Raw genomic sequence first — 20,798 nt, forward strand, 5'->3', positions numbered from 1 at the left:
TGATTATTATCCTAGTATTAATTAACCACTTTAAAAATTAAAAATTGTGATTTTAAACTTGCGGATTTTTTTTTTTTTTTTTTTTTACTTTCACAAATTATAGGTAAATTGCATCTAACCTAGAATCATAATGTGACTTAGTCTTGGATTTAATGAAAAACCGCAAGTTCTAGAGGTGCTAAGTCCTATGTTTAGTTATCAGTGGTGAAACAGCAACAAAATGCTGCATAAAACAAACGTGCAAACGACTCTCACATTAAAAAAAAAATGGGTTACAGTTCTATAAAAATTCTGTCATTGTCCCTTACATCGTCCGTAGGTACACTTAAATACTTGCATTTAATCATAAATAGTTTTCTACGAAAATGGATGCTATTTTGTGGGCAAGTTGCATCCAATAATATTTACCATGATGTCAAAAGGTTAACTAATATTTTAATATGGTGATAAAAACCTGATATTTAATATTTATAAAAAAATTGTAACTAATTAAAACTAAATTTCACACGTACCTTAATTTTGGCCAAAGACGTGGTTTATCCAACACTTCTGAACTGTTAAATCGTAGCCAGGTTGCTCGATGAAATGATAGACATACATAGCCCGTTTAGTAAAACTTTTATTTCTCTCGAGCACTATTAGTTATTTACCGTGACTTTATTTCGTTTACTTGTTTAGCAATTATTGATTATTCACTTTATTAGGTAATTCGTAAATTTACGGTCGTGGACCGATATTAAAAATGCGTCAATACTGACAGCGCAAGACTGGGCGTTAATCCCGCCAAAAGATCTTATTTATAGACGTTATGATTTTAGTATCATGACTTGTAAAAATGTTTATACTGAATTTATTCAAATCAAGACTTATATATTTTTTTTATATTTAAATTTAAGTCAAATGAAGACTTTGTATTTTCTTTATTTTAGTCAAATAGCCTCAAATATTAATTTATGAAATAAAAGGCTAACACATGATTCTTTAAAAATCCCGTGGCATAACCACGATTTAAGAATGCAATTCCTTACAGCATCAGGGCAGAGGAGTTGGGTCCTCGAATTCAACGATAGGCCTCACCATACTCTATGGGCCTCACTTGGTATCATAGAGTACATTGGTGGTATAAAACGTAGTGATTACGATTATAATATACTCTTTGTCTTTGCATTGGTATAATGCTTGGTATATATTTACAAAGTACTCTGTGGTTTGTATAGAGGTGGTACCACAACCCCTGTCAATGTCACTCAAGTGCCAAAAGAGCTTTGTTGACATGACGTAGTAGCAAAGAATTTCTAAGTACTACTTCGTAGTACAACTCCTATGTCGATGCGTAGTAGTCACTTCCAAGTCATAGAGAGGTAGGTACCTAATCATTCATTCAAGTTCTTTGGGCGCACAAAAAACACCAATTATTGTCTATGCTTAAATCGCGCTTTTTCACAGACTAAGTATAGTTACAGATTCGGTCTTTACTCTGTGGATTAATAACTACTATCTCTATGAACTACTTTCACTGTCACTTTTTTACTTTGTGTGAGAATTTCCCATATAAAAATTTAACAAGTTTGTGCACTAGTGTGTAAAATTAAAGCTAAAGTCATAAAATTTGACAGTTGTGTGCGTTCAAAAGAGCTCGCTTGTCGCGTTGCGGTGCGTGTGCTTCCCACAATAGACTTTCATCGCCTCGTAAGTTTGTGCATTTTTGTATAATAAAGTGTATTTAGTGGTCCCGTCGACGGCCCGCGACTGTACGCGCCGCCCGCTCCGAACACGGTCAAGGAATGCTCGAAATCCGCCAAGAATATTCGATCGAGTCGTGTCGATGCGTCACCTTTGTGAGCCATTTTACAAGTTCCTGTTATTCTAGAATGTGTATGAATCTGCATCGTCGATGCGAAGCGCTCGACTCAGTCATGCAACCTCAAAAATGCCATGCGAAGTACCGAGTAATCGAAGGAAGATAGGGCACGTTATAACCTCCCGTCACCGTCGGAGACAAGGAAGTGGTACTTTGCGAATGGTACTGACCGCCGCCCGTCGTCTTCGGCTGCGATTTGGCCCGTTACACCTCGAAGCGCCCGCTCGGCACGCTTCCTAACGTCTCGTGCACAGCAAATACTTAGGGTTCACTAGGAAATAAGTCTTAAATATTAGGTTCACTAAAAAACGACCTACTAAATATTTGTGATGCATCACAAATGGTTAATATTGTGTACCTCTCAGAACATTATTATGTTCTTAAAGTGAATTCACAGTAGTTGAGAGTGGGCTAGTCCTGTGTGGGCAGCGTGTGGGGTTGAGCTGACAAGTGGAGCACCGCCACTGCTGTGTCCAGTGCAATTCAATTGTTGGAAACTTGGGTTAGCATTACATTTGCTCCTGTTCACGTCACCCGTACTGAGCTGCATTACATTTGCTCCTGTTCACGTCACCCGTACTGAGCTGCATTACATTTGCTCCTGTTCACGTCACCCGTACTGAGCTGCATTACATTTGCTCCTGTTCACGTCACCCGTACTGAGCTGCATTACATTTGCTCCCGTTCACGTCACCCGTACTGAGCTGCATTACATTTGCTCCTGTTCACGTCACACGTACTGAGCTGCAGGTCTTGTGAGGAAGTCTGGCCAGAGATTATTAGCTAACTTCAGATATAGTACTATCTCTGTAGTTCTACTAAAGTTGCTTCCTAAGTATTGACCCTTAAATCCATACTAATATTATAATGAGAAAGTGTGTCTGTCTGTCTGCTAGCTTTTCACGGCCCAACCATTCAACCAATTTTGATAAAATTTGGTACAGAGTTAGCTTATATCCCGGGGAAGGACATAGGCTACTTTTCATCCCGGAAAATTGATGAGTTCCCACGGGCTTTTTAAAAACCTAAATCCACGCGACGAAGTAGCGGGCATCAGCTAGTCTATACTAATTAATAGTTATTTATGCAACTGTTTTAATACCTAATTATCAACTGTTGCATGTATAAGACTTTATCTACACCTATAATATTATGAATCCTCTATTTAAAAGATTAGATTCCTTTGAGATTTCTTTGATTTTCTTTTACAATAAGTATTCATTCCATCCCGAGGATCCAAGTTATTCCTGTACCCAATTTTGTTAAAATGACTTAAACTGATGGAGCATGAGAATTGAGAAGCTAGCAATCAGACAGACACACTTAAGCATTTCTAGTACCGGTAGGGAATATGTTATGTACACTTGCGCGGCTGTGACGCTGGGTGCTCTTGTGTGCAGCCGGGGATGTCTCGCGGCTGTGACGCTGGGTGCTCTTGTGTGCAGCCGGGGATGTCTCGCAGCTGTGACGCTGGGTGCTCTTGTGTGCAGCCGGGGATGTCTCGCGGCTGTGACGCTGGGTGCTCTTGTGTGCAGCCGGGGATGTCTCGCAGCTGTGACGCTGGGTGCTCTTGTGTGCAGCCGGGGATGTCTCGCGGCTGTGACGCTGGGTGCTCTTGTGTGCAGCCGGGGATGTCTCGCGGCTGTGACGCTGGGTGCTCTTGTGTGCAGCCGGGGATGTCTCGCGGCTGTGACGCTGGGTGCTCTTGTGTGCAGCCGGGGATGTCTTGCTCTATGCTTGCTCTATACTACTACATATTAAATATGTCCCTTCCATTTCATACTCCCTTCAATATTACCTTCAATTTATTCTATTTTATGTATTCTATTCTATCTATGAATTGTAAGCTCCCATTTTTTTGTCACACTGACGTAGACCCCTGTTGAGTATCCCGTGGACCCCTGGGGATCCACCTGGACCTTTTTTGATGGGCTAGATTGTAATGATAGTAAAGTATTGTTGTCAGCACTGAACGATTAAAAAAAAAATCATACTAATATGTAGTAGCTATTTAGTTTGTTTGTCACTTCATTAACATTTTGTTCAACACATGGGCATGTGCTGAACAAAATGTTAATGTTTGGCTCAGAGGTAGCTCATAGTCTGCATGTAGGATACTATTTATCCCTGGAAAGTGTTGGGTTTTGGGATAAAGGTGGGATGTTTAGGACAGAGTGGCAGAGGCGGGCAGGTCTCCACACGGCTAGTCGTTCAGCTAGTGTATCGGCGGAGGAGCATATCGGTATCTCGGGCGGGAAGGCTCGGCGGTCAGTAGGTCGCGAGGCGCCGGCGAGGCGGGCGAGGCGGGCGAGGCGGGGATCTGGGTCAATGCGGCGCACGCCACGGCCCCGCGACCTGCCTATTGCGCTTTTATCGCGATGCGATTATATGGATCCGCGCCCTGCCTGCCGCGCGTCGCCTCCGCTCCCACGTCACGTAAAGCTTACTTACAAACAGTATTGTATATATATATGTAACGCACACGTCCTACAGAAAGCTGATGCATAATATGTTGTGCACATTGCAACACCCCTGCCGCACCCCGCTAATCCGTCAATCGTCATGACGCATTGCAACACCCAGTGGCGTGCACAGGATTTCAAGCCAGGGTATGCATTTAGGTATGAACTTATTTTCCGGCAGGTTTTAATGAAAAATAAGCATTGATTTATTACAACGAGGGTAAGCAGTGCGTTTATGCCTCTATCAGCTGCACGCCACTGGCAACACCCCTGCCGCACCCCGCTAATCCGTCAATCGTCATGACGCATTGCAACACCCCTGCCGCACCCCGCTAATCCGTCAATCGTCATGACGCATTGCAACACCCCTGCCGCACCCCGCTAATCCGTCAATCGTCATGACGCATTGCAACACCCCTGCCGCACCCCGCTAATCCGTCAATCGTCATGACGCATTGCAACACCCCTGCCGCACCCCGCTAATCCGTCAATCGTCATGACGCATTGCAACACCCCTGCCGCACCCCGCTAATCCGTCAATCGTCATGACGCATTGCAACACCCCTGCCGCACCCCGCTAATCCGTCAATCGTCATGACGCATTGCAACACCCCTGCCGCACCCCGCTAATCCGTCAATCGTCATGACGCATTGCAACACCCCTGCCGCACCCCGCTAATCCGTCAATCGTCATGACGTCACTCCGATACAGCGAACTCAATACTTAAAGCTAAAGTAAATATTTAAAGCCCTCAACAATTTTGCTTTTTCGCCACATAAGTAAACCAACCACAGGTGCGCATCTCAGACCCACTCGCTCACACAACGGGAAAATGTGATCTATCGACTATCGAATAATAAATGACGGTGAAACTGGCCCTAAGTCTATAAATAAATAGTTATTCAACAAGATAACAAAGTACGTTTTTTTCTGTCTGTCTGTCTGTCTGTCAAGAAACCTACAGGGTACTTCCCGTTGACCTAGAATCATGTTTGGCAGGTAGGTACATCTTATAGCTGACATTTGGGGAAAAATCTGAAAACCGTGAATTTAGGGTTAGATCACACACAAAAAATTAAATTGTGGTCATGAGTTCATGACCACAATTTAATTTTTAACAATAATTATAATTAAACAATAATTAGTGTTATCAACTTTCGAAGTGAGTGACTATATCAAGTGGGGTATCATATGAAAGGTCTTCACCTGTACATTCTAAAACAGATATTTATTTATTTTTATGCATCATAGTTTTTGAATTACCGTGCAAAATGTCGAAAAAATACGACTGTAGTACGGAACTCTCATTGCGCGAGCCTGACTCGCACTTGGCCGCTTTTTTTTATTTAGAGGTATGGAATCCTAAAAGTAAAATAAGTAAGTATAAAAATATAAGTTAATCCTAAGCGATCCTACAAGGGCTCCTTTTTACTCGGGAGATACGGAACCCTATGCTACCGGGCGGCGCGGTGCGGCGACCTTGGCTGGGTCAGTGACCCCGCGCCGCCGCGCCGGCCGGGTGACGACACCAGTGCGACCAGTAGGTAGCGGGACCTCCTAGCTACCCCTACCCGTGGGTTGGAGTGGCCTCATCGGCACTGTAATACATATGGAATGTAGATAATTGGCAACTCCGCACGCGACCTCTGCGCGGGGTCGTCGGCCGCGCGCACCTGGCGCCGCCACTCGGGTGCAGCTGGCACCCTCCGCACGCACTGGTGCACGCCCGGCCCCCACTTGTAACTATTTTACATATAAATAATAATTTAAAAAACCGGACAAGGGCGACACGGTCAAGTTTTTCAATGTTGAAATCGAGGACCCAACTCCTCAACCCTGATGCTGGAAGGAATATCATTCCTAAATCGTGGTGATTTAAACACTGGCCTACTAAGTGGGTTAGAAAAAGGAACGACCGAACCAACTACCCCACTGCAAGTAGGAATTGGACCTACTTGCACGACTTCAGTGCAAGTAGGAATTGGACCTACTTGCACGACCCCAGTGCAAGTAGGAATTGGACCGTCTTGCACGACCCCAGTACAAGTGGGAATTGGACCTACTTGCACGACCCCAGTGCAAGTAGGAATTGGACCGTCTTGCACGACCCCAGTACAAGTGGGAATTGGACCTACTTGCACGACCCCAGTGCAAGTAGGAATTGGACCGTCTTGCACGACCCCAGTACAAGTGGGAATTGGACCTACTTGCACGACCCCAGTGCAAGTAGGAATTGGACCGTCTTGCACGACCCCAGTACAAGTGGGAAATGGACCTACTTGCACGTCCTCAGTGCAAGTAGGAATTGGACCTTTTTGCACGACCCCAGTGCAAGTAGGAATTGGACCGTCTTGCACGACCCCAGTACAAGTGGGAATTGGACCTACTTGCATGACCCCAGTGCAAGTAGGAATTGGACCGTCTTGCACGACCCCAGTACAAGTGGGAAATGGACCTACTTGCACGTCCTCAGTGCAAGTAGGAATTGAACCTTTTTGCACGACCCCAGTGCAAGTAGGAATTGGACCTACTTGCACTACCCCAGTACAAGTGGTAATTGGACCTACTTGCACGACCTCAGTGCAAGTAGGAATTGGACCTACTTGCACGACCCCAGTACAAGTGGGAATATGACCTACTTGCACGACCTCAGTGCAAGTAGGAATTGGACCTACTTGCACGACCCCAGTGCAAGTAGGAATTGGACATGCTTGCACGACACCAATGCAAGTAGGAATTGGACCTACTTGCAAGACCCCAGTGCAAGTAGGAATTGGACCTTTTTGCACGACCCCAGTACAAGTGGGAATTGGACCTACTTGCACGACCTCAGTGCAAGTAGGAATTGGACCTACTTGATCGACCTCAGTGCAAGTAGGAATTGGACCTGCTTGCACGACACCAATGCAAGTAGGAATTGGACCTACTTGCAAGACCCCAGTGCAAGTAGGAATTGGACCTACTTGCACGACCCCAGTACAAGTGGGAATATGACCTACTTGCACGACCTCAGTGCAAGTAGGAATTGGACCTACTTGCACGACCCCAGTGCAAGTAGGAATTGGACCGTCTTGCACGACCCCAGTACAAGTGGGAATTGGACCTACTTGCATGACCCCAGTGCAAGTAGGAATTGGACCGTCTTGCACGACCCCAGTACAAGTGGGAAATGGACCTACTTGCACGTCCTCAGTGCAAGTAGGAATTGAACCTTTTTGCACGACCCCAGTGCAAGTAGGAATTGGACCTACTTGCACTACCCCAGTACAAGTGGTAATTGGACCTACTTGCACGACCTCAGTGCAAGTAGGAATTGGACCTACTTGCACGACCCCAGTACAAGTGGGAATATGACCTACTTGCACGACCTCAGTGCAAGTAGGAATTGGACCTACTTGCATGACCCCAGTGCAAGTAGGAATTGGACCTGCTTGCACGACACCAATGCAAGTAGGAATTGGACCTACTTGCAAGACCCCAGTGCAAGTAGGAATTGGACCTTTTTGCACGACCCCAGTACAAGTGGGAATTGGACCTACTTGCACGACCTCAGTGCAAGTAGGAATTGGACCTACTTGCTCGACCTCAGTGCAAGTAGGAATTGTACCTGCTTGCACGACACCAATGCAAGTAGGAATTGGACCTACTTGCAAGACCCCAGTGCAAGTAGGAATTGGACCTTTTTGCACGACCCCAGTACAAGTGGGAAATGGACCTACTTGCACGTCCTCAGTGCAAGTAGGAATTGGACCTTTTTGCACGACCCCAGTGCAAGTAGGAATTGGACCGTCTTGCACGACCCCAGTACAAGTGGGAATTGGACCTACTTGCATGACCCCAGTGCAAGTAGGAATTGGACCGTCTTGCACGACCCCAGTACAAGTGAGAAATGGACCTACTTGCACGTCCTCAGTGCAAGTAGGAATTGAACCTTTTTGCACGACCCCAGTGCAAGTAGGAATTGGACCTACTTGCACTACCCCAGTACAAGTGGTAATTGGACCTACTTGCACGACCTCAGTGCAAGTAGGAATTGGACCTACTTGCACGACCCCAGTACAAGTAGGAATTGGACCTTTTTGCACGACCCCAGTACAAGTGGGAATTGGACCTACTTGCACGACCTCAGTGCAAGTAGGAATTGGACCTACTTGCTCGACCTCAGTGCAAGTAGGAATTAGACCTACTTGCACGACCCCAGTGCAAGTAGGAATTGGACCTACTAGCACGACCCCACTATTTTTTTTATTTTTTCGACAAATGAAAATTGAACATTGTACACCACACTTAGACCAAAGCACTAGATAATAAACCGAGACTCAGCCCAAATAGACCGTAGTCTGTGTTAGGGCTGACAAAGCACTGCAAGTAGGAGTTGGACCTACTTGCACTGGGCTTTGAAATCACAGTTGCCAGCGACACAGGAGTGGAGAAGGCGGGTAGAGACTTGGCCACTTGGTCGGTTGCAGGTCGCTCGCGCCACTGAGTAGCCGCTGCCTGGCGCGGACGCCGGGGCCCGTGCCGCGCGCCGCGGGCGGACGTGTGTTTGTTGGTTTGTCATCGATCACAGGCCACTTGGTCGGTTGCAGGTCGCTCGCGCCACTGAGTAGCCGCTGCCTGGCGCGGACGCCGGGGCCCGTGCCGCGCGCCGCGGGCGGACGTGTGTTTGTTGGTTTGTCATCGATCACAGGCCACTTGGTCGGTTGCAGGTCGCTCGCGCCACTGAGTAGCCGCTGCCTGGCGCGGACGCCGGGGCCCGTGCCGCGCGCCGCGGGCGGACGTGTGTTTGTTGGTTTGTCATCGATCACAGGCCACTTGGTCGGTTGCAGGTCGCTCGCGCCACTGAGTAGCCGCTGCCTGGCGCGGACGCCGGGGCCCGTGCCGCGCGCCGCGGGCGGACGTGTGTTTGTTGGTTTGTCATCGATCACAGGCCACTTGGTCGGTTGCAGGTCGCTCGCGCCACTGAGTAGCCGCTGCCTGGCGCGGACGCCGGGGCCCGTGCCGCGCGCCGCGGGCGGACGTGTGTTTGTTGGTTTGTCATCGATCACAGGCCACTTGGTCGGTTGCAGGTCGCTCGCGCCACCTCGTAGCCGCTCGCGCGGACTCCGGCCACAAGACGGACAGCGCGCGGACGCCGGGGCCCGTGCCGCGCGCCGCGGGGCGGACGCCGGTCCCCCCGCGGCGGCGCTGGGTCCCGCCCTCGCTGCGCGCCGGCGACGCTGACGCCGACGCGGCGCACGACCTCATCCACCGCAAGGTGCGCGGCATCCTCAACAAGCTGACGCCCGAGAAGTTCCGCAAGCTCAGCGACGACCTGCTGGCGCTGCAGCTGGACTCGGACCGCGCGCTCAAGGGCGTCATCCTGCTCATCTTCGAGAAGGCGCTGGACGAGCCCAAGTACTCCTCCATGTACGCGCAGCTGTGCAAGCGCCTCAGCGAGGAGGCGCCCAACTTCGAGCCGCCCGGCCAGCCCTGCACCTTCCGCCTGCTGCTGCTCAACAAGTGCCGCGCCGAGTTCGAGAACCGCGCGCAGGCCTTCGCCGCCTTCGGCGAGCGCGCGCTGGCGCCCGAGGACGAGGAGCGCCGCCACCTGGCCAAGTGCAAGATGCTGGGCAACATCAAGTTCATCGGCGAGCTGGGCAAGCTGGAGATCCTCGCCGAGTCCATCCTGCACCGCTGCATCCAGGCGCTGCTGGCGCGCCGCGCCGCCGCCGAGCAGCAGGAGGACTTGGAGTGCCTGGCGCAGCTGGTGCGCACCGTGGGCCGCGTGCTGGACTCGGAGCGCGGCCGCGGCCTCATGGACCAGTACTTCCGGCGCATCGAGACGCTGAGCGCGGCGCGCGAGCTGGCGCCGCGTCTGCGCTTCATGCTGCGCGACGTGGTGGAGCTGCGCCGCGCCGGCTGGGTGCCGCGCGCCGCCGCCGCCGCCGAGGGGCCCGTGCCCATGCACCAGCTGCGCGGCGACGAGCCGCGGCGCCCGGCGCCCGAGCCGCCCTTCCGCGGCGGCCGCGCGCGCCCGCTGGACGACGTGCTGGCCGGCCTGGCGCTGGCGCCGCAGGACCGCCTGCTGGGCAACGGCTTCCGCGAGCCGCGCCGCGCGCCCGGCTACTTCCCGCGCCACAAGCCGGCCGCCGCCGCGCCGCGCCGCGCCGCGCGCGCGCCGCCCAGCAGCCTGCAGGACGTGCAGATGCGCCCGCCGTCCAACGCGCTGCTGTTCACGGCCACGCGCCTGTCGCGCCCCGCCGCGCCGCCGCTGGCGCCGCTGCCCGCCTTCGCCGCCAAGCCGCCGCCGCCCAAGGAGCCCGCCCTCGCCATCGCCATCAAGCCGCAGCCCGACAAGCGCGACAAGCCCAAGAAGGACAAGGTGACTATATAACTAGTTCATTCCCACGACTTGGTCCCGAATTGCAAACCCCTGTTTTACCCCTTTGGGGATTGAATTTTGAATTTGTTTGAGATTGAAAAATTCTTAACAAATGTCTACGGACTACGTCATAATAGCTATCTGCATGCCAAATTTCAGCCCGATCCGTCCAGTAGTTTGAGCTGTGCGTTGATAGATCAGTCAGTCAGTCAGTAAGCTTTTCCTTTTATAAATTTAGAAAAGACAGACAAAATTATCTTCCCGTCTATTATTTGTTTTTCGGGATAAAAGTATTGACTCTGCGTGCCAGCTACTAGTATGCCGAGTGAGTTCGTAGATTCACGAGGAGCTCTCACGTTGCAGGCCCTCAACAAGGAGGAGGCCTGCCGCCTGGCCATCGAGGCGGTGAGCGCGCTGGCGGCGCGCGCGGCCGCCGCGCCCGACGCGCCCGACGCGCCCGACGCGCCCGACGCCGAGCGCGAGCCCGACGCCGAGCCCGACGACGAGCCCGACGAGGAGCCCGCGCTGCAGCGCCTGCGCGACCTGCAGCTGCCCGACAAGGTGTGCCTCAGTATTAGCTTCACCAAGTCTCCCTTTGCCCTTTGCCCTTTGCCTTCCTATTCCGGAATATAAATCCCTATAATTTAATTGACTATGAATAATAGGTGAAAGTTAAATCATATCCATTCAAAATGGCTGCTATATTGCTGCATCAATATACTGTTTACAATTTATTTTAGCACACCAATGTGAAGAGATGGAAATGTGGGCATTTTGCACACCAATCTGAGATGGAAATGTGGGCATTTTGCACACCAATCTGAGATGGAAATGTGGGCATTTTGCACACCAATCTGAGATGGAAATGTGGGCATTTTGCACACCAATCTGAGATGGAAATGTGGGCATTTTGCACACCAATCTGAGATGGAAATGTGGGCATTTTGCACACCAATCTGAGATGGAAATGTGGGCATTTTGCACACCAATCTGAGATGGAAATGTGGGCATTTTGCACTCCAATCTGAGATGGAAATGTGGGCATTTTGCACTCCAATCTGAGATGGAAATGTGGGCATTTTGAAGAGCTAGAGTCTGATGGAGTTTTAATAGCTTTGTATATATACATGTTTTTTAATAGCAAGTATTACATAAGTACTCGTTCACACAAACCATTGGCAAAAACTAGAAACAAAACAGCCTTTATATGGTGTCGTGTCCCTGAACGACGCCTGTGTGTAGTTTGTACTGTACCAACATGGAGTGCAGCTGCTGCGGCGCGTCGTGGCCGCCGTGCTGGAGCACGCGCTGGCGGCCGAGCTGCCGGGCGGCGAGGCCGACGACGCGCTGTGCGCCGCCGCGGCGCGCGTCGTGCGCGGCGTCACGCGCGCCGCGTCCGCCGAGCTGCGCGCGCTGCTGCCGCGCCATCCGCACGCGCGCCTGCCCGCGCTGCTGGCGCACGCCGTGCTGCGCGGCCTGCTGCCGCTGGGCGAGCTGGGCGCGTGGTGCGAGGGCGGCGCGCACGGCCCGCTGCTGCTGGACGCGCTCGTGGCGCTGCGGCGCGCGGCGGGCGACGCGCGCGTGGCGGCGCTGGTGGCGCGCGCCAAGCTGGACGTGTGCGCGCACGTGGCGGAGCGCGAGGCGGGCGCGGCGGCGGCGCTGGAGGCGCTGGAGGCGCGCGGGCTGGGCGCGCTGGCGCCGCAGCTGCGCGTGCGCGCCGCGCTGGCGCGCCAGCTGGCCGCCGACCCCGCGCCCGCCGCGCTGTACCGCTGGATCCGCGCCAACGTGGACGCGGCGGTGCGCGCTGACGCGGGCTTCGTGAGCGGCGCGGTGCTGCTGCTCGCGCAGCGCGCCACGGCGGCGGCGGGCGCGGGCGGCGCGGCGCCCGAGCGCGCGGCGCTGGAGCGCGAGCGCGCGCTGGCGGAGGAGTACGCGCCGCTGCTGCGCGCGCTGCTGGAGGGTCGCGCCGAGCTGCAGCTGGCGGCGGTGTACGCGCTGCAGCTGCACGCGCACGCGCTGCGCTACCCCAAGGGGCTGCTGCTGCGCTGGTTCATGTACCTCTACAACCTGGAGGTGTGCGAGGAGGACGCCTTCCTGCGCTGGCGCGAGGACGTCACCGACGCCTACCCGGGCAAGGGCGAGGCGCTGTTCCAGGTGAGCTCATGTACCTCTACAACCTGGAGGTGTGCGAGGAGGACGCCTTCCTGCGCTGGCGCGAGGACGTCACCGACGCCTACCCGGGCAAGGGCGAGGCGCTGTTCCAGGTGAGCTCATGTACCTCTACAACCTGGAGGTGTGCGAGGAGGACGCCTTCCTGCGCTGGCGCGAGGACGTCACCGACGCCTACCCGGGCAAGGGCGAGGCGCTGTTCCAGGTGAGCTCATGTACCTCTACAACCTGGAGGTGTGCGAGGAGGACGCCTTCCTGCGCTGGCGCGAGGACGTCACCGACGCCTACCCGGGCAAGGGCGAGGCGCTGTTCCAGGTGAGCTCATGTACCTCTACAACCTGGAGGTGTGCGAGGAGGACGCCTTCCTGCGCTGGCGCGAGGACGTCACCGACGCCTACCCGGGCAAGGGCGAGGCGCTGTTCCAGGTGAGCTCATGTACCTCTACAACCTGGAGGTGTGCGAGGAGGACGCCTTCCTGCGCTGGCGCGAGGACGTCACCGACGCCTACCCGGGCAAGGGCGAGGCGCTGTTCCAGGTGAGCTCATGTACCTCTACAACCTGGAGGTGTGCGAGGAGGACGCCTTCCTGCGCTGGCGCGAGGACGTCACCGACGCCTACCCGGGCAAGGGCGAGGCGCTGTTCCAGGTGAGCTCATGTACCTCTACAACCTGGAGGTGTGCGAGGAGGACGCCTTCCTGCGCTGGCGCGAGGACGTCACCGACGCCTACCCGGGCAAGGGAGAGGCGCTGTTCCAGGTGAGCTCATGTACCTCTACAACCTGGAGGTGTGCGAGGAGGACGCCTTCCTGCGCTGGCGCGAGGACGTCACCGACGCCTACCCGGGCAAGGGCGAGGCGCTGTTCCAGGTGAGCTCATGTACCGCTTATAGGATCACTTCTTTGTCTTTCTGTCTGTCTGTCGTGTTTGATTCTGATTCCCGTTGACCTCATCAGAGTCATGAAGTTTGACAAAGGTAGCACGAGGTACAGGGTACAGGGTACCAGGGTACCAGGGTACTGGGTACCGGGTACCGGGTACCAGGGTACTGGGTACCGGGTACCAGGGTACAGTACGGGGTATTCGCATCCTGCTAGTAATCCGCGGATGCCAAAATCATCTCATTGAAATATATTTGTAGCTGAGATGTGACAATATGGCGGAAACATTTCCCGTTGCAAGTTTGACGTGCTGTTGTATACCTGCCGTGTGTCGCAGGTCAACACGTGGCTGACGTGGCTGCAGCAGCAGGAGTCGGAGGACGAGGAGGCGGAGGACTAGCCGCTCCGCCCGGCGACACTGCACCGCTTTTATTTGCGCTCATCTCATATAAATATAATTAAGCCAAATAGTTTAAATAGCTCCCCTCGTTACCCTTTAGCGCCCGAGGCGCGTGCGGCGCCCCCCGCGCCCCCCCCCCTCCGCCGCCCCGCGCGCCCCTCCGGTGCTAAATAGGTCAATTTTAGGTTAAACTAAACTACGTAAACGAATGTTAGTATCTCGAGATAGTTTTTTGTAGACCTTTTACTCGATTTTGATACTTTTACAAATGTATACAATGTATAGTGTTCGTGGCTCGTGACGTACGGTTGCAACCCCCTGCCCCTCCCCTCGCCTCCCCCCGCCTCCCCCCGCCCCGGCGCCTCCCCCTCCACCAGCCCGCACGGAGCGTTCTAGTTGAAATTGTAAAATATGATATCTATCGAGAAGTTAAATCAATTATATTATTATGATCGTGATCGTTTATTTACAATACTAAATGGATGTAGCGGATAAACTAAGAATGCTTCAATTTCACTGTATTATCAGATATTAGGGTTTTATAACGAAATAAACAGAAAACTACAAAAAAAAGTTTCCTCAGACGATGCATGCATGTTGATTGAGTGATTTGTGTAACAAGTCGTGAAGCGATGCGAACTAACTGACTGTAAGGAACATCGGACAATGTGTATCGCGACGAGAATAAACTTCAATGTAATTTATTACATGATATATGCTGTTTCATTAACACCCCCCTCATTGATATATGCTGTTTCATTAACACCCCCCTCATTGATATATGCTGTTTCATTAACACCCCCCTCATTGATTTCCCAATTCCAAAGTATATAGCAAAGTATACATAATACATATGGTGCTCTTGAATGTATCATATTTATTACAATGAATAACAAATAACTCCACTCATAAGCCCTGATTCTACGAACCCTAGATCTTGGTAAAAAAAGTTTTATGTTCGTGGAATTTTTATCTGATACTAGCTGCTAGCTGCCCCGCCCCCGGCTAGCTGCCTCGCCCCCGGCTAGCTGCCCCGCCCCCGGCTAGCTGCCCCGCCCCCGGCTAGCTGCCCCGCCCCCGGCTAACTTCGTACCGCCTAGCAGTCGATTTTTTTCCAGGAATTTTTTAAATTTTTCTCTCCGTAAGAACCATCCTCGTAGGTACTTCAAGGAATATTATAAAAAAGAATTAGCGAAATCGATTGAGCTGTTCTCGAGATTTGCGATCAGCAACTCATTCAGCGATTCATCCATATCCATATCCATACTAATATTATAAATGCGAAAGTGTGTCTGTCTGTCTGTCTGTCTGTCTGCTAGCCTGTCCACGGCCCATCCGTTCAACCGATTTTGATGAAATTTGGTACAGAGGTAGCTTGCATCCCGGGGAAGGACAAGGGCTACTTTTTATCTCGGGAAATCAAAGAGTTCCCACGGGATTTTTAAAAACCTAAATCCACGCGGACGAAGTCGCGGGCATCATCTAGTTTGTATATAATACTAGCTGATGCCTGCGTGGATCCCGTCCCCAGGACGACGCATCACGCAAGGTATTCAAATTCCCGTGGGATCACCACGATTTAGGATTGCAATTCCTTACAGCATCAGGGTTGAGGATTCGGGTCCTCAATTTCAACGACAGTCATTACTTGGTAGTACTGCCAAATTTCTAAGGTCAACGGGAAGTAACCTGTAGGTTTCTTGACAGACCAACAGACAGACAGACAGACAACAAAGTGATCCTATAAGGGTTCCGTTTTTTGTTTTGAGGTACGGAACCCTAAAAACGGGCAGAATTGAGAACCACGTCCTTTTTGGAAGTCGGTTAAAAAAAGTAAATCGAACAGTTTCTCGGGTTTAATATTATACATCGCCAGACGCCAAGTACTAAAACTGAACCGCAATGAACGTGTGGCGCCATCTAGTCAAAGACGGAAACAACGTTAATCGCGCTGGATGCACATTATTTTGATTTCGTGATATCTCCGAAGATATTAATCAAAAGAGCAATTTTGGTTTAAATTAAATACTTGAGATGACGAACCATTTTATTTTGATAAAGGTTAATATTATGATAGTAAAAACACCTCCGAAAGTATAGCTTTGTTTTATACCACGTTTGAAAATCTATCATGAGTCTACGGTACAAGACATAATATATGCTGTCGCGGACTTTTTTCTAAAGCTGTTTAAGAGGAACAATTCCATCGATCATGGTTTTCGTGTAACTTCAACTATTTAGGCAGCGTACGCCACGGAAGCTCAGAGATGGGGCGACTTTTTTCACTTTATTGCAATTTTTGAAGGGATCTCTAATTTTTTTGAAAATAAAATATAGCCTATAGCACTCAGGAATAATGTAGCTTTCTACTAGTGAAAGAACTTTCAAAATCGGTTCAGTAGTTCCAGAGATTACCCCCTACAAACAAACTTAACGACATTACCTCTTTATAATATTGGTATAGAAGTATAGATAGAGATAACATTTAAGCCCATAAGGATTAGTTCGTCGGGCCACAATACAATTTCGTGATTGTCGCACAAATTATTTCTTTTTATTCTTCATTTAAATAATTAGAACGGATATAATAAAGCCCAATTAATACCTAGTGTTTAATAAATAAGGACCCATATGGTCGAAAATCGAACCGGATCCAAGCGAGCGACCCACCGCGCCACTCACTCGAAGCGCGTCGAAGATACCTACACTAATTATCAAGACACACGGTACCACGGTACGGTGTGGCGCACCAAGTTACAAGAAGTGTAATAATTTTAGCAGTGCATTATGACGTCGCCAGCTGACCAACAGATAAGTATACTGGAAGATACAGCGCAACTACTCCAAAAAGCCAAGATCAACCTAAAGAAATGCCCTAAAGAGCGCCTTACAAAGGGGTACCTAGAATCCAGAATTAAATCCATAGATGAGTATTGGCAATCATTCAAGCAAGCTCATCAAGATTTGATAAAATGCACCACAAGGGAGCAGAGGGGTAACTTACCATATTTTGTTAATGAAGAATTCTATGTGCAAGAAGACCTGTACCTCTACTTACAAGGATATCTTAAGGATTTGTTGGAGTTAAAAACCAGTTCCAGTAACCGAAGTTCGAGTGCCAACGATACGAGTACATCGACCCAAGTATTAGCCCGGTTGCCCAAGATACAGTTGCCGACGTTCGACGGAAAATATGAAGAATGGCCAACGTTTCAAGACTTGTTTGTTTCATTAGTGCATAAGGACACTGCGTTAACCAACGTGCAAAAACTACATTACTTAAAGACAAGTATCACAGGTGAGGCAGCAGCTTTATTAAATTATATTCAAATTACAGATGACAACTACTCCCTCGCCTGGGATACATTAAAAAATAGATATGGTAGTAGACGCTTAATAGTTAAGTCCCTTTTAAAACGACTATTTTTGATTCGCAAAAGTAATAATAATATACAGTCCGCTCAACATTTAAAAACGCTTTTAGACACCACCAGCGAAGTAATAAATAGCTTGCGTAATCAGAAAATAGATACGGACTCCTGGGATCCTATTTTGATATATATCACAGTGCAGAAACTTGACCAAGAGTCCCACAAGCAATGGGAAGATTTTGCACACAAAGACAACGTTGACGAACTACCAACTTGGGAAGACTTATCAAAGTTCCTCGAAACTAAATTTAGAACTTTAGAGTTAGTGGCACCTTCTTCAAGTAAAGAGTCTAAGACTACGAAGGAAAAAGTGTTCCACGTGACCAACCAAACAAAGACATGTGTCCAATGTAAAGGTGACCACACACTGGGCCACTGTAAGGATTTTTTAAAATTGTCTCCAGTGGATAGGGGCCTGTATGTGAAAGAAAACAACATCTGCTTCAACTGCCTCTCTCCGGGACATACTTCTTCTAGGTGTAGGGTTCCACATGTTTGTAAAATTTGCCACAAGCGACATTCTACACTTCTCCATCAAAAAAGAGCCACAGATACTTCGGATAATGAAGAAACTACACAACCGACAGTATCTACCGAACACAATGGAGAGATTGTACAAGTTAACGCTAGAATACAACCTACTACTGAGGAACCTACAAATATATCCTTACTGGCAACGGCTTTAGTGAAGATAAGGGATGACTATGGACACACTACTGTAGTAAGGGCTCTCGTGGACACAGGATCACAAGCAAGCTTTGTAAGTGAAAGAGCAGTACAAGCTTTACGATTGAAGAGGAAAAGAATTAAAAGTTCGATTACAGGTATTGGATCAACAAGAACCCCTGTGAAGCAAGCAACAGAGTTATACGTCTTACCAAGACACGAAGAAGCATTCAAGATCAAGACGTATATCATGCCAACGCGACTCACCTCAAGATTACCAACAACAACCATCTCTAACAACACCTGGCCGCACTTAAAAGGTCTCGTTCTGGCAGATCCAAGTTTCAGCCAACCAGGACGAGTAGACATGTTGCTAGGTGTAGATGTATGTGCCCGAATTATGAAAGGAGAATTTATCAAAGGACCACCAGGAACTCCAAGCGCGCAGAATACCAGCCTGGGTTGGATCCTGTTTGGCACTATACAGAAGACCCAAGGAGATGAGATAATAAGTATGCATCTGAATCTGGAATTGGACAATATGCAAAGAAACATGTGGGAACAAGACACAAGTGAAGTACGAAAATCCACACAAGAAGAAAGAAAATGCGAAGAAATATACAAAGATACAACCACCAGAACAGATGAAGGACGTTACATTGTAGAACAAACAAGGAAAATAGTACAGCTACAATGTACCGAAGGAAAAACAAGAGATATTGCGCTAGAAAGAAGACTTAAGAAAGATACAAATGTAAAGAATGAATACGTGAAAGTCATCGAAGAATACAAGGACATGAGTCACATGGAAGAAGTAACAAAAGAAGAAATCAAGAATCCAGCAGTCTACCGACAACAAGGCCTTTACAAGGACGATCTGATGTCTGGGAAGGATAACCTGAAAGAAGCCATGAAGATTACAAGGGATATAGATTCCATATTGCAAAGAGGAAGCTTTGTTCTGCAGAAGAAATGCAGAAGTCATGCGGAATTTCTGAAACAAGTTAAACCTGATCAAAGCAGTTCCCAAGTAAAGTTAGGCATAATCGATGGTAGTATACGAGCACTTGGATTACAATGGAAGATGGGAACTGACAAATTCCAATACAATCTTAACTTACCGGCCGTAGTTGCTGAAGGAGAAGTAAAGACTACAATCATCGCAGCTAAAACACGTGTGGCCTCGGTTAGGTCTAAATCCTTACCTCGTCTTGAACTCAACAGTGCAGTGCTGCTTGCTGATCTTCTGAAACAAATACAGGAATCTATGAAAATACCCACCAGTCAGATGTATGCGTGGACAAACGCTGCTATAGTTTTGTCCTGGCTGCTTGGAGACCCTGCAAGATGGAATACTTACGTGCGAAATCGCGTTGTTGAGATCCCAGATAACATCGGCAATCACAATTGGTGTCATGTCCAATCACAAGACAATCCTGCTGATATCGCTTCAAGAGAAAGGTCCTTGGCATACCTGAAAGAAAATAAAATGTGGTGGAAAAGCCCTGAATGGTTAAGTAATGATACGATCGAATACTGCAGACCGAAGAATATAGCTACAAGCCTGGAAAGAAAACAAATTATAGAAACAAACCTGAAAAGAGAAAATAAAGATACAAGGTTAACGGCAAAATTGGAAAATTGTGATAACTTAACGGAACTACTCAAGGTAATAACCTGCTGTAAAAGATTTTTAAAAGGAAAGAAATTGCAAAATAAGGACTCAGCTATCACACCAAAAGAAGTAGATGAAACGTTAAAAACATGCATTAAGATACCACAGCAAGAAAGCTTTAAAGAAGACATAAGTTATGTAAAGGCTAATGGAATCCAAGTAAAAGGCAAATTAAAAACTTTGCAACCTTACCTTGATGATGAAGGAATCGTTAGGGTGGGCGGTAGATTGCGGCATGAAGATCTAAGCGGAGATGGGAGACATCCTATAAAACTGGACCATGATATTTACCTGTCCAAGCTCGTTGACGTCGACGCCCGTTTGAAGACGTTGCATGGTAGATCGCAACTGATGTTTCAATACTTACGCCAAAAATACTGGATCCTGAAATCAAGAAATTTAGTAAAAGTAAAATTTAGAAAATGTTTAATATGTGTCAAGCAATATGCAGCCACAGAATCACAACTTATAGAAGACTTACCTCATGAAAGAATAATTCCGTCAAGACCCTTTTTACACAGCGCGGTATAAAGAGTCCAAGAAAACTGGCCCTGTCCTGTAACTTGTGTATGAGTATCAAAGTAGTGATTGTATAGTGCGGGGGTCCGTATCTAAACTAAGCATCATATCAATAGGTATTCATTAAGTAATCACTTATCACGTAATCTTGTCTTATTTTAAGATCATAAAAAAGTAAATTCTAAAAAGTAAATTTTGTGGTCGAACTTGGCTCGCTACACTACCAAGATGCAACTCCGAACCTGTTGCAATAATATTTACCTACGAAGTTGTATTCTCTTCAATGTTCGTTTACAGATTTCCGATCTACCTACTTTAATAGAATTTTTTAGGTACTGACTGGTTGTTATGTTTAGCACTGGTTTGTGTTTTA

At 49.0% G+C, this 20,798-nt stretch overlaps 2 protein-coding genes across 2 annotated transcripts; both read left to right on the plus strand.

Annotated features, from left to right (window-relative positions):
* The first annotated feature begins 1,708 nt into the window (after positions 1–1,708).
* LOC117983329 (eukaryotic translation initiation factor 4 gamma 2-like) lies at positions 1,709–13,598 on the plus strand. The gene is made up of 4 exons (XM_034969839.2): positions 1,709–1,838; positions 9,394–10,688; positions 11,052–11,249; positions 11,958–13,598. Exons 1-4 carry the CDS (start codon positions 1,826–1,828, stop codon positions 12,954–12,956), a joined length of 2,505 nt encoding a protein of 834 aa, XP_034825730.2. The 5' UTR covers positions 1,709–1,825; the 3' UTR covers positions 12,957–13,598.
* A 3,323-nt stretch (positions 13,599–16,921) lies between these two features.
* On the plus strand, positions 16,922–20,437 carry LOC138402488 (uncharacterized). Its single transcript, XM_069499199.1, has one exon. It carries the CDS (start codon positions 16,922–16,924, stop codon positions 20,435–20,437), a length of 3,516 nt encoding a protein of 1,171 aa, XP_069355300.1.
* The last annotated feature ends 361 nt before the right edge of the window (positions 20,438–20,798 follow it).

The sequence above is a fragment of the Maniola hyperantus genome, chromosome 6, assembly GCF_902806685.2.
Source record: "Maniola hyperantus chromosome 6, iAphHyp1.2, whole genome shotgun sequence".
Lineage (NCBI taxonomy): Eukaryota > Metazoa > Arthropoda > Insecta > Lepidoptera > Nymphalidae > Maniola > Maniola hyperantus.